Source organism: Rhincodon typus, chromosome 9, assembly GCF_021869965.1.
Source record: "Rhincodon typus isolate 14 chromosome 9, sRhiTyp1.1, whole genome shotgun sequence".
Taxonomy (NCBI): Eukaryota; Metazoa; Chordata; class Chondrichthyes; order Orectolobiformes; family Rhincodontidae; genus Rhincodon; species Rhincodon typus.
Window position 1 is genome coordinate 29,407,914 of NC_063340.1, and position 14,656 is coordinate 29,422,569.

Here is a 14,656-nt window from a genome sequence, read left to right on the forward strand (position 1 = left end):
TGCAATCTGTGGGAAATCTGGGACACTTCCAGTGTCCATACTGACTACATATGCAGGAAGTGTGTTCAACTTCAGCTCCTGATTTGCCGCATGGCGATGGCTGTGGATGGGCTCACTATGGAACATCCATGAGGTTAAGGATGTTGTGGATAGCACATTTAGCAAGCTGGTCGCACCACCGGTAAGGGCTACACAGAGTCAGATTACCACCAGGAAGACGAGTAAGCACGGGCAGGCATTGAGAGGGAAATGGCCTAAAGGATTCTGCCATTTTGGAAACTGCTGAAAAAACTCAGCAGGTCAGGCAGCATCTGTGGAGAGAAAGCAGAGTTAAGGCTTCGGGCCCAGTGACCCTTCCTCAAAACTGATGTAGCTAGGAAAAGATTGGTATTCTCTTACTCCGGCAGCTATCCACAACTCTTTCTCCAGTACATTAATGACATCATCAGCGTGGCTTCCCTCTCTTGTCCAGAATTGGAAAAGTTAATCAATTTTGCTTCCAATTTCCATCCTGCCCTCACCTTCACCTGGTCCATCTCTGTCTCCTCCCTTCCCTTCCTCAACATCTGTGTTTTCATTTCTGGGGACAGGCTGGCCACCAATATCCACTACAAACCCACCGATTCCCACATTTACTTTGAATATACATCCTCAACCCTGCTTCCTGCAAAGACTCTTGTCCATTCTCCCTCATCCCCCATCTCCATTGCATCTGTTCCAACATGCCAACCTCAACAAGGGGCCCAGATTTTAACTTCCACTATATTGATTGGGACTTGCTAGTGCCAGGACCTTGGATGGTGGGGAATTTATTAAGTGTGTACAGGATGGTTTTTGAAACAATATGTAACTACTCCAATCCGGGAAGGGGCTATTCCAGACCTGGAATTGGGAATGAACCCAGTCAGTTGATTGAAGTTTCTGTGTGGGAGTATTACAGGAACAGTGACCATAATTTGAAGCTTTTTTTAAAGTTACTTCTGAATAAGGGCAAGTATAGTCCTCAGGTGAAATTGGGGAAAGTTAACTAGGCAAAAATAAGGCAGGAACTGGGGAATGTAGATTGGGGTCATTTTTTTGACAGTAAATCCAAATCTGGTACGTGGGAATCTTTAAAAGGCCAGTTGATTAGAGTGCAGGACCAGTACCTTCCTGTGAAAATGAGTGATAAGGATGGTAAGATTTAGGAACCTTAGATGACAAGTTGAGCGCTTGTCAAAAAGAAAAAGGAGGCATGCACAAGATTTAGGAAACTGAAGATTACAAAGAGCAGGAAAGAACTCAAACAAGACAAATTAGGATGGCTAAAAGGGGCCATGAAATGTCTTTGGCAAACAGATTAAGGGAAATCCTATTATATATAAACAAAAGGGAAGCTGGGAAAAGATTCGGTCTACTCAAGGACAAAGGACAGAATTTATGCACAGAGCAAGAGGAAGTGGGTTAGGTCCTTAATGAATACTTTTTATCTGCATTCACAAAGGAGAAGGACATAGTGGATGGTGAATCCCAGAAAGTTTATGTTGAAATTCTAGGGTATGTAAAGATGTATAAAGGAGACGGTATTCAGTATTTTGAAAACCATTAAGGTAGACAAGTCCCCAGGACTGATGGGATCTCTAGCAGAATGCTGAGGGAAGCAGGTGACAAAATTGCTGGGACCTGTATGAAATCTTTGTATCCTCTTTAGTCACAGGAGAGGTCCCAGAGGACTGGAGAATAGCCAATGTTGTTCCTTTGTTTAAGAATAGCAACAGGGATAATCTGGGAAATTATCAGCCAGTGAGCCTTAAATCAGTGATAGGGAAAGTGTAGAAGATTCATAGGGATAGGATTTGCTCGTATTTGGAAGAAAATGGACTTTTTAGGAAAGGCAGCATAGCTTTTTGCGGACAAGGTCGTCTCTCACTTGCATTTTTTGGGAAGTGGCAAAGATGATTGAGGGCAGGTCAGTAGATGTTGTTTATATAGACTTTAAAAAGGCCCTTTGACAAGGTCCCTCATGGCAGGCTGATACAAAAGGTGAAATCACACGGGATCTTCAGTGATCTGGTAAAATGGATACAGAACTGGCTTAGTCACAGTTGCGGTGGAAGGGCATATTTTGGTTTTTGAGATCTATGATCAGTGGTGTTCAGCAGGGATCAGTGCTGGGACCCCTGTTATTTGTAACATGTATATGATTTGGAGAAGGTAGGTTGCCTCTTTAGCAAGTTTGTGGATGACCCAAAGATTGCGGGAGACCAGTATGAGGAGGGCTGCCAGATGATACAGCAGGATGTAGATAAGCTGGAAACTTTGGACTGAGAAATGGCAGTTTAATCCAGACAAATGTAAGGTCATGCATTTTAGAACGTCTAATGCAGAAGGGAGGTATACAGTAAATGGGAGAATCTTTAGTAGCATAAAAATACAGGGGGATCTATGTGTACAGGTCTACAGTTCCCTGATAGTGGCAACACAAGTGGATAAGGTGGTCACGAAGGCGTATGGCATGCTTGCCTTCATCAGTCAGGGCACAGAGTATAAAAATCAGCATTTCATGTTGCAACTGTATGGAACTTCAGTTAGGCCACATTTGGAATTTTGTATACAGTTTGGGTTGCCACTTTGCCAGAAGGATGTGAAGGCTTTGAAGAGGGTGCAGAAATGGTTTATCAAGATGCTGCATGGTTTAGGGGGTATTAGCTATAAGAGGAGATTGGATGAACTTGGATTTGTTTTCACTTGAATATCAAAGCATGAGGGGCAACCTGATAGAAGTTCTCAAAATAATGAAGAGGCATAGAAAGAATAGTCAGGTTTTTCCCCCACAGGGCAGCAATGTCAATTACAAGGGGTCATGCGTTTAAGGTGAAAGGGGGTAAGTAATAAAAACCCGCCTTGCATCTCCTTTAAAAAGAGGGTGGTACATGCCTAGAATGCCAGAGGTGATGGAGAAGGTGGGTTGCATTGGCAACATTTTTAGATCCATTTTGACAGATACGTGATTAGGCAAGAAATAGAGGGATACAGACAGCATTGAGGCAAAAGGTTTGTAGTTTAGAAAGGTATCATGTGTAGTATTGGTGGGCCTAAGGGCCTACACCTATGTATTGGTCTTTAGCTAATGACCACCACGTCCTTTTATTGTCAAAACCAAACTCCTTTTGGGAAGGAAATACTTCATCCTTACAAAAGGTCTGGTCTACATGAGACTCTAGACTATTAGAGATGGACAATAAATGCTGGCCTAGCCAGCAACACTCATAACCTCTGACAAGCTTTTTATTAAAAAAGCTAGCATACAACTATTACAAAGCCAAGCCTGGTTGGGCAGAAGAAAGGCCATCAAGCTGGATGGAAAAGACCAGGACCATCCATTACATGACAAAGGCATGAATAGGCCAGAACATTGTGTTCTGCTCTTCTTGGATGATGTTGGTCTGCACAAACTATTCTGTAACTTCACAAACTAATTCTTCCTCTTCAACAGGTTCTACTGCCATCTAGCACAAGAGGTCACAGCCCAAGCCCTCCATCCAGCACCATAAAATCCCTACAGTGTGGAAAGAGGCTATTCAGCCCATCGAATCTGCACAACCCTCTGAAGACCCAACCCTCACCACATCCTTGTAACCCCACACTTACCATGGCTAACCCACCAAGTTTGCACATCCCTGGACACTACAGGTCAATTAAGCACAGCCAATCCACCTAATCTGCACATCTTTTCACTGGGAGGAAACCAGAGCACCCATGGGGAAAATGCTCACAGATACAGCACTTGCAAACTCCACATGTAATCACCCAAGGCTGGAATCAAACCTGGGTCCCTGGCACTGAGGTAGCAGTGGTAACCAACGAACCATCATGCCACTCACTGTTCAACTTCAGAATATGGACCTGCACCCTCCACCAAAATTAGTCAGAATAGATTCAAGGACACAATCTGGTGATCACATCGCTGAAAACAGTCCACAGCCAACACAAAGAAACACCTGAGCCCATGCATAAGATGTACCTCTGTATTTGGCTGGGTAACATGCTCAACCTGCAGAGCGAGATGAGTCAGAGGTCCTAGTAGGCTAGAATGAACGATCAAAGAGTTTGTCTACATTTTCGGTATTGTGGAAACTCAAGCCAGACAAGAATAAACAATTATTGCACTTCCTCCATGTACTCTTTGAATGTTTGCCATTGCATATCCACCATCATCCTTTTAAGTAACATTTCCATTTATCATGTTTCCTTTATTTACGTTACAACCCAGTCCCTGTGAATGCAGGTCCTCATCAGTAGTTGGCATAGATGTGACACAATGGCTCCGTAAACCCAGACATTCAACCATTTGCAGATGACCTGTCATCCTATTTCATGCAAGACATGGTGCTTATAAACTGCTACTTCTCTATCTGAAGGCAGTACGGAAGCCAGTGGCAGCTGTTATTGCTGCAAATGTCTGTTGTCTTCTGTAGTGGTTCCAGTGCAGTAGTACAACTGCAAGAAGGCTCACAACCTTTTAAAAAGTACTTGGAGGAGCATCTGAAGTGTCACAACAGTGAAGGCTACAGGTCTATTACAGGAAAGTGGGACTAGTATACGTGGTTGTGTATTTTGGCAGTACAGACACAATGAGCCGAAGGGCCTCTTCTGTATTGTATGATTCTATGAATCAGAATTAGAAAAAGAACTGCTGTATTAATCTCTGCCATGCTGCCTTCATTTTCGTTCTCAGGTCTGTTCAAAGTACAGAGCCTTAGTAATAAAGGGACTGTTGATCCCTGACATCTTTCCTCCTGATGTTCCAAGGTATGCTCTGAGGTTAGTCTCACACCTTGGAAGCCCCAAGCATCACAAGTTCCTTTTAATTCTGCATTGTTGCTGTTGCTGTTGTTGAGGACAGCTCCTGGCCATCAACATCATAGCAGCTTGAAGGTTTCTACTCTTGCTCGATTACAATATAGCCTGATAATCCCCTAATCTGAGCTGCTTGCAAGCTTGACAACACCACAGACAGATCATAAAACTGACCAGTTACATACAACAACCACCTGCCTGCTTGCATTCTGTGCTAGAGTGTTCTCTCAAAGCCACAAGGTGCTTCCTTGGCTTTCGTGCTGAAGTGGCCCATCACCTGGACAAACTTTACAGGATAGCCCCAACTGACCATGACCATTCCCTGGACTGAATTTGCAAGATGAATGCAACTGACTGACAAGCAAGATATTGTGCAACTTCCAGGACTGACTACGGCCCAGCCAGCGAAGCCCACAACCCAAAACTGAATAACAAATACCAGACCAAAACGGAGTTGAACCCTGATTCCTGCTGACTTTGGCCAACATCCCCAGACTGTAAACAGCCCAAGCTCTCCAGTCACTCCAGACTGTGGTGATACCCTCTGGTCGAATACAGCTTACTCTCACATTTTCCCTTTCACAAAAGGTATCACCGTAGTCTTCATGCATGCATATGCACTGTGCTTGCTATATACATTGCAAGCACATGCCAGCTGACAATGACAAAGTACCATGCCGCACAGCAAAACATACCCAACTTTCAAACAAGCATTTCATTGCCTTCTAGCCACATGGTTACACCTTGCCTTCTATGCTAAAGTGCCCTCGCTGCAACAGATGCCTGCCTTGTGGGCTAAAATACCATTCTGATACTAAACCTGGTGTTAGACTCTTAGGCTGAAGTGTCACGCAAAAGCTGCTGTCTGACCCTGTCAGGTCAGAAGCCAGAGATCATCAACAAGGTTTTGGTAGAGGCAGTGAAATCTGTGGACTCATCCCAGACTGGAGGCAGAACAGCAAAGTGAACAGGTACACGTTTGATATAGTCAAGTTCTGAGGCAGCCAGTATCTTGACTGGGCAAGCATTTAATTGAAGGGAAAATTGTGGTGGGAGGATGAACTGTGACGAGGATGCAGAGATCCTTCAGCATGAACTCGACAGGCTGGGTGAGTGGGTAAATCAATGGCAGATGCAGTACAATTTGGATAAGTGTGAGGTTATTCTCTTCGGAAGCAAAAACAAGAAGGCAGATTACTGCCTGAATGGCTGTAAATTGGGAGAGGGGAGTGTGCAGTGGGACCTGGGCATCCTTGTGCACCAGTTGCTGAAAGTAAACAAGCAAGTGCAGCAGGCAGTAAAGAAGGCATGTGTTATGTTGGCCTTCTTTGCGAGAGGTTTTGAGTACAGGAGCAGGGATGTGTTGTTGCAATTATACAGGACCTTGGTGAGGATTTTTTTTTTGCTAGAGTTCAGACAAATGAGGGGGGATCTCAGAGACTTGTAAAATTCTAACAAGACTAGACAGGGTAAATGCAGGGAGGACGTTCCCGATGGTGGGTGTGTCCAGAACCAGAGGTCACAGTATGAGGATTCTGGGTGGATGACTTAGTACAGAGATAAGGAGACATTTCTTCACCCAAAGGAGTGGTGAGCATGTGGAATTCATTACCACAGGAAGTAGTTGATGCCAAACCATTGACTGTATTCAAGAGGCGACTAGATATAGCATTTGGTGCAAATGGGATCACAGGTTATGAGTAGAAAGCGGGATTAGGCTATTGAGTTGGACAATCAGCTATGATCGTGAAGAATGGTGGAGCAGGCGTGAAGGCCAAATGGCCTCCTCCTGCTCCTATCTTCTATGTTCCTGAGGTTGTGCAATTACTAAGATGCAAATGTGAGTATGTAGGTTTCTTGCCACGTCATCTAAGGAGGGAGGACTTAATTGCTCGTTTCTGTTGCAGTATGAATTTTACTTTTGACTTCTGCCCAATTAACTCATCATGACACTTGGTATTATACCTGCCACCTTGGTGAATGGAAAATTGTGCTGTCAGCATAAATTACACCTTTTAATGTGTCAATGTTATACGTAGCTGATACCCAAGTTACTATCCAGCGCTGACATATCTTCAATAGGATGCTAAATGTAAAGTATAAAATATTCATGTTTCGAAATAAGTAAATACAGGTTACAAGATTACTTTCAAAAGATAAAGTTGTGAAACTAACTTTGGCACATACCTTGGTAAGTTCCATCTAAGGCACTTACTCCATCAATAACAGCTTGGGCAAGATTTAGACTACTAGGCCTGAAAATAAAAGACAGAACACAAAATTACAGGTCCTGAATATCCACATACAAACAAAATGCTGTGTGCTGTACTGGTAAATTTTAATGCATAACACCCAGCAGGAAGATATGCTGTGTATAAGTTGGTCATTTAAGGCTTCTGACAACACGCACCATGGTTAGTCAGACAATGAGCCATACTTTAATTGTTCACAGATTAAAGTATGACAAAGGTAAATTCATCACAAGTCCAAACAAGGGTCAGATCCTTGTGCCACCCAGAGTCAAGGCAAAAGAAAACTCATGCACATACATGCTCTAACCATGTAACTTCATGCAAGGCACATCATATAATCTTCAGGTTAAGAGATCATCAGAGGTGACATTACACTATTTGGTTTAGGGCAGGTGCTTGCTGCTTCAAGGCTCAGTTATTGTGGGGCATACATGTTCTCTGTCACTCAGTTGCAGGCAAACACACGCACTCAGCCTCAACGACTGGGGTTAGATGTTAACACTTGGAGAATCTGTCAGGGGGATGCCACCACCATAATTGGTGCATGTGTGCATCTGTGCACGCACACAGGAGTGGAGGGGAGACACTCACCCAGAGTTCTGTTGAGGAGACTGGGTGCACTCAGGGCAGGGAAGACCAACAGCTCAATGCCATTGTATTAATGGCTGTATCATACATGCCGTTAACAGGTGCAAAAGAATACGAGGAGAAAATTTTAGAGGGGTACAGGAAAAATAAATTGATAATGGGGGATGGTTTTGATTATCCTTACCCATATATGGATGATGATACTGTAAACAGCGAAGAAAAATTCTCAACTGTGTTCAGTATAAGTTTCTCCATTATGTTTCTAGTCTAATGAGGAAGGGGTATTGCTGGATCTGGTTTTGGATGATGAGTAATGTGGAGCAAATGTCAGGTTGAGGACATTTAAGGTGCAGCGCTTAGAATATCATGAGCTTTAGTAATGATAAAGAAAATAGAATAATCTAGAGTGAAATATTTATTTGGAGGAAAGTCGATTTTTTATGTTTGAGAGCATCTGTGTAGGGTAAACTGGAATCAAAGATTGGCAGGGGAAAGTAACTAACAATGCCTTTAAAGAGCTGATGATTTATAAACAGTCTTGGAATCGTCCTATGAGCAAGAAAGGTAGGGTAATTACAATGAGTTCACTAATGATGAAAGAAATAGCAAATTTGAGCAGGAAAAGGTGACATAGGACAGATGTTAATAAAAACAAATGTGCTGAAGAAACTGCAAACATTAACTCTTTTGCTCCACAGATGCTGCCAGACTTGCTGATTTTCTCCCACATTTGCTTTTATATAACAGGTGTTATGTTGATAATACAAATGGAAAATCAACAGAATAAACCTAGTTAAAACAGAAGGGTAAACACAAATGAGGTATGAAAGTGGATGAGACTAAATTGACAACTAACATTAAAGGAAATCCAAAAGTCTTCAATAGGTACATAAACTGGAAAAAAAAATTAAGAGAAGCAGGGCCAATTAGTTATGAAAAATGTATGGAACAGAGGGCACGGCTGAGATATCAAATTATTACTCTGCACTCATTCTCACCAAAGATGTTACCAAAGTCATTCTGCATGGACATAGCTGAAATGATTGAATCAGAGAATCCCTACTGTGTGGAAACAGGCCCTTTGGCCCAACAAGTCCACACTGACCCTCAGAGCATCCCACCCAGACCCATCCCCCTATAACCCACCTCATCTACACACTCCTGAACACTACGGGCAATTTAACAAGGCCAATCCACCTAGCCTGCACAGCTTTGGACTATGGGAGAAAACCCACGCAGACGTAGGGAGAATATGCAAACTCCACACAGACAGTCGCCCAAGGGTGGAATCGAACCCGGGTCCCTGGTGCTGTGACGCAGCAGTGCTAACCAATGAGCCACTGTGCCACCCCATGGCTAAAAACGGAAAAAGAGACGGTATTAGAAAAGCTGGCTGTAAGCTAACGGGACAAACTGGGACAAACTAACCTAACAGGACAAACTAAGGAAGCAAGGGGAAAATTGCAAAGACACTAACTAAATTTCCATTCCTTCTTCAATACAGGGTGGCTCCAGAGTACTGCAAAATTGCAAATGTTTAGCCTTCATAAATTTGCAAAATCAAGCAACAACAGCCTAGTCACCTTAAAACTGGCTGCCCAAAAAAAAAATGGCAGTCAGTTTTTTAAAAAATGCTTTATACAGCCAGTGTGCAATTTTGGACTCCTTACTAAAGGAAGAAGATAAAGGGATTCAACCTCTCTAAAACAAAGAGCGAGTTTTAAAATTAGCCAATAACACAATCTTTAGAGCAGCAATTCTGTTGCTTAAATTCCAATGATAATATGAAACAAGACAAATGAATATTATTTAGGACTTCTTGCAAAAGGTGAGAAAGTGATTCACGATTAATGAAAGTTTAAAAACACAAAACAACAAGCCATGAAATCACCATCACAATGGGGTCAATCAATCAAGATCTGGTGTTGCAGCAAGTCCTTAAAGTGTTGCATGTGGCTCCAGAGCTGAGGACTGACCAACAGTCACTGGAAGCTCAACTGGTTCCTAGGGTGAGGGAGCTGACTTATTAGGAGAGATTAAGTTGACACGGCCTTGCTTCCCTGAAACTTAGAAGAATGAGGGGTGATCTAATGCAGTGTTTCTGAACAGTGGGACCAGGCTCCTCACTAAAGGCTAAGTAATTGTCTAATTTTGTGGGTTTTTTCCACAATTTAGAAATAAAATTTATTTTCAGCAATATTATTGCAATTTTCAAAATCCTTGAAGATTTTCATTCGTGGTTGATATAATACTAAACTGTAAATGTAAAAATGCTCTCCTTGTAAAGACTGGGTTTTGTTTTTATCATGGTGACACCAGAGCTTTTTGACAAAATGGTGGCACATAACAGACCTTCAATCTAATTGATACATGTCATTCTTAAGAATTTGTTAGATAAGTGCTGAGAAAATATTTTCCTGGCTAGTCATGGTCTCGGAATGGCTATTATAACAAACAAATTTCTCAAAGGTTAAATCTTTGGACACTCCAGAGAGGATATTCAGATGTGTAATATAATTAAGAGAGGGGTCTAGCCCTCAATATACACAGCTAGTAGACAAGTATGTAAATCCTTAGGAATAGCATTTATTTCAAATTGTCAATGATTGTGCGAGAGACAAACTTGTAACCATCGACTGTGACCTTAACATTTAATGAAAATCGTTTTGAGTGATGGCTTTTTGTGTAAAATGTGTTAGTTTTTCTTAAACTTTTGTTGCTACCTTTTGCCTGTTATTCTTCTTGCATATTTAAATACAGCGGTATCTAGGAAATTACTGCTTTCTTTGTATATTGTGGCATCAAGTTCAATAGTGTTACAAAGTTGTGTAGAGTGTGAGGATCTTTTAAGAGACGAAATGTTTTTCTAAGCTTAGAGATTCTTTACAGAAAAAGAAATGTGTGTATGGAGCTCAAGCTGTACAGCCAGTTCTAAAATGGAAACCTGTATCGGTTGGCTGTGTGATTGTGAACTTTGAGCTTGTTTTGATGTTTTCGCAATGAGCTGGAATCAGCCAATTAATTTAAACCAAACACTTAGCGATTGAAAGCTAATTGAATTTAAATCTGATGGTTTTGACAACCTTGGACCAATGCTATTGTAAGAATATTGATATATCATCCAAGGAGAGGGTTTTTGAAAATCGGAGACCAAACCGCCATCTGAGAAATAAGCGCCTATCTCTCAAGAAATCACTAAGCTCTAAGAAAGCACCATCCTATCCATAAAAGTTACCACCACAGTGTTTTTAGCTCAAGTCCTCACAGAAGAAATTACAGAGAAAACATCCCTGAAGCAGGATCGGCAGAAGAAAGGCAATTGTGACGTGAGATCAACAGAAGGCAGAGTATTCCAGATGCCACATTCTTTGCCAAGTTGGAGAGGTTAAGTTTTAATTTACTGTTGTCTCATTAATTGGGTTTACATAAGTGAGATTTGTGTTTATTTGAACAGCATTCCAGTAGAATTTAGTTCAGTTAGGGAATTGTTAGTACATGTGGGGTTTGGGGTGGGGGGAGGAAATTGTTTGGTTCATTAGTAATTCTGTTAATTTGTCCATAATTGGGGTTAAATAAATAAATAAATAAATTGTTACTTGTTACTTAAAGTGGATCAGGGACTTTCTTTCTTTTAACCACTCTTTTAACAGATCACAAGGGGCAAGATGAGCTTCTGTGGCTGCTCCGTGGCTAATTATGAGAAGCAAACCTCTATTCCAACCATAAAAGTTTGGGGCTTGTGTTTCGGTTTAATTATTAGAGGGGTTCGGCCTCCCCCCACCCTTCGTAACAGGAGCAATGATGACTTTTGAGATATGGATGAATTCTGACAATGCTGCTTGTCTGATCCAAAGTACCCCAAATAAAGACACGTTACTGCTACAGGTGTCAGTTCTGAAGAACAGTCACACTGTACTTGAAAATTTTAATTTATTTTTCTCTCTCTCACCGCCAGACCAGAGTTTCTCCAGGATTCTGTGTTGGTTTCAGATTTCCAGCATCTGCAGTATTTTGCTTACATCATCTAAAAGGAGTGTTGAGAATTTAAAAAAAGGAGATCCTTGCCCTCCATGCAATTGTGACAAACTTGGTTTGCCCCCTCTATATGAAGATTAATATCCATGATTATTTTATTACCCAGTAAATACTGCAGAGCATCATTTCCAGGCAATGATGCATTGGTTGCACAGAACATTGTATATCAGAGTCAGACCAATTTTGGGCATCATGCCTGAGGAAAGCCTGGAAAGTTAATTTCCAGCATGATTTCGAATCTTAAAGGCTAAATGATGTTGAAAGGTTGCATTACATCTTGCTGAAGGTTTTCATGGGTGGCCATAGCAATATCAATGAAGATAGATCTACAATTACACCATTTAAGATACTGCGCTAGAAAGAGCGTTTGTAACTTTGAAGAATTCTTTCACTCTTTAAAAGGAGGATGAATAGAGATACTTGTATACAGGCCTGGGGTGGCACAGTGGCTCAGTGGTTAGCACTGCTGCCTCACAGCACCAGGGGCCCAGGTTCAATTCCAGCCTTGGGCGACTGTCCGTGTGGAGTTTGCACATTCTCCCCGTGTCTGCGTGGGTTTCCTCCAGGTGCTCCGGTTTCCTTCCACAGTCCAAAGATGCGCAGGGTAGGCGGATTGGCCATGCTAAATTGCCCATAGTGCCCAGAGATGTTTAGGTTACATGGGTTAGATAATGGGAAATGCAGGGATGGGGGAGTGGATCTGGGTAGGATCCTCTTCGGAGGGGCGGTGTGGACTTGTTGGGACGAATGGCCTGTTTCCACACTGTGGGGATTCTATAAAAATGAGTAAGCCATTCTGTTCAATTTTGTCTGAACTCCAAATTTGAAATAAAAAGGGGCTGAATGTGAAAATTAGAGCTGATTCACTAGTGAAATCAAAGCTGTTTATTTCAGCACTCTGCCCATAAATAGCTGTAGATACTAGTTGAATTGAAATTTTCAAGATTCAATCACAGAGCTTTTGCAACATAGGAGGCCATACAGCCCATGCTACCAGTGCAGGCTCTCTGAATGAATAATTCACTAGTGCATTCCCCCAGCAATTCTATGCATTCTTCCTTTCAGATAAAAATCCAATTCCATCTTGAAAGCCTCAAGTGAACTTGTCTTGACTACATTGTCAGGGAATGTATTCCAGGCGTCAATCTTGCACTGCATTTATTTTTGTCTGAAACTATATTTCCAGTATCTCTAAATTCAGTTGTCCTATGTTTCCCCTGTGTGGTAATATACCTTGACTGTGCCCAAACACAGACTCCTTTAAGAGTAGCCCATTGTTCAGTTACTATTTACCATCTTAATTTCAATTATCTAGCCAAGGTCTATGCTTACGCAAATGAAATGGGTTTTTGTTCCCCCTCTTTTATTCATTCTTAGAATCATACAGTACAGAGGAGGCCGTTTAGCCCATCAAGTCTGCACTACCAAAACTACACACCTACCCACACCCATCCCACTGTCACGCAGTAGGCCTAAAGCCTTGAATGTTATGTTGACACGACAAGTGCTCGTCTGAGTACTTTTAAAAGGTTGAGGTTTTCCACCTCAACTACCTTCCCAGCCAGTGCATTCCAGACACCAGACATCCTCTGGGTGAAAAATGTTGTTCCTCAAATCCTCTCTCAGCCTCTTGCCTTTCATTTCAAAATTATGCCCCCTTGTTACTGACCCCGTGGTTAAGAGGAAAAGCTGCTTTCTATTCACCCTATGCAGGCCCCTTAAAATCTTATAGACCTCTAGTAGTTCCCCCTTGACCTTATCTACTCCAAAGAAAACAACCTGAGCTTATCCAGCCTTAAGAAGGATGTGGAGGCTTTAGTGAGGGTACAGAAAAGGTTTACTAGGGTGCTACCTGGTTTGGAGGGTACTGGCTATAAGGAGAGATTGGATAAATTTAGTTTGTTTTCACTTAAAAGTCAGAGGTTGAGGGGCAACCTCACAGAAGGTTACAAAATAACAAGAGGCATGGATAGAATGGAGAGTCAGAATCTTTTTCTGGAGGGAAAAATGTCAATTACTAGGGGACTTTAAAGTGGATGTGAGAGGCAAGTTTTGTTTTACACAGACGATAGTAAGTGCCTTGAATGCACTGCCAGAGGAGGCGGGATACAATCACAACATTTAAGACAGATCTTGATAGCTACATGAATAGACACTAGGAAGTTGAGGAATGAAGGACTTTGGGGTGCTTCTGTACAGATCCCTGATATTGGCATAACAGGTTAATAGAGTAGTTAAGAAAGCTTACAGAATGCTTACCTTTATCAGTCATAGCACAGATTATTAGAGCAGGGAGTATTGTATGCAGTACTCCTCCAATCACTATTTGCCTCCAATTACAGACTCTCTCTCTTTCCTAGTCTAGCTACTCCTCAAAAAATGTAATTTTCATCACAGGAAGAATGCAATTGCACAGGAGGCGTGTAAAGGGAGGCATATGGTCTATGTAGAGGCAAAATGTTTTCAGACTGCAGGTCTGTGACCAGCAGTGTGCCACAGGGATTGGTGCTGGGTCCACAGTTATTCATCATTTATATAGATTATTTGGATGAGAATTTAGGACGTATGGTTAGTAAGTTTGCAGATGACACCGAGATTGGTGGTATTGTGGACAAAGAAGAAGGTTATCTGGGAATGCAGCAAGATCTTGATCAACTGGGCCAGTTGGCTGAGTAATGGCAGATGGAGTTTAATTTAGAAAGCAGTTGAGACCAAAGCATGTTATGAGATTTCAAGGAGTTGGATACAGTACTTGGAGTTAAAGGCATCAAGGATATGTGGGAAAAACAGGAACAGGCTATTAAGTTGGATGATCAGCCAGATGGCTTACTCCTGCTCCTATCTTCTATGTTTCTACGTAACATTCCTTGCTGGGCCTGAGTTTCAGCCCATGCGGGGTATAGCAACAGTGGACATCACAGCTGCTAAGCTTGGCAGGTCGG

General features: G+C 42.0%; 1 protein-coding gene across 3 annotated transcripts in view; it reads right to left on the reverse strand.

Moving 5' to 3' along the window:
• pgm3 (phosphoglucomutase 3) overlaps positions 1 to 14,656 on the reverse strand; it is a 50,294-nt gene that overhangs the window by 20,890 nt on the left and 14,748 nt on the right. For all 3 annotated transcript variants that reach the window (XM_020534601.2, XM_048600587.1, XM_048600588.1), the window contains one exon: positions 7,027 to 7,094. In XM_020534601.2, the coding sequence (XP_020390190.1) occupies positions 7,027 to 7,094 (68 nt within the window). The remainder of the gene's footprint in view (positions 1 to 7,026; positions 7,095 to 14,656) is intronic.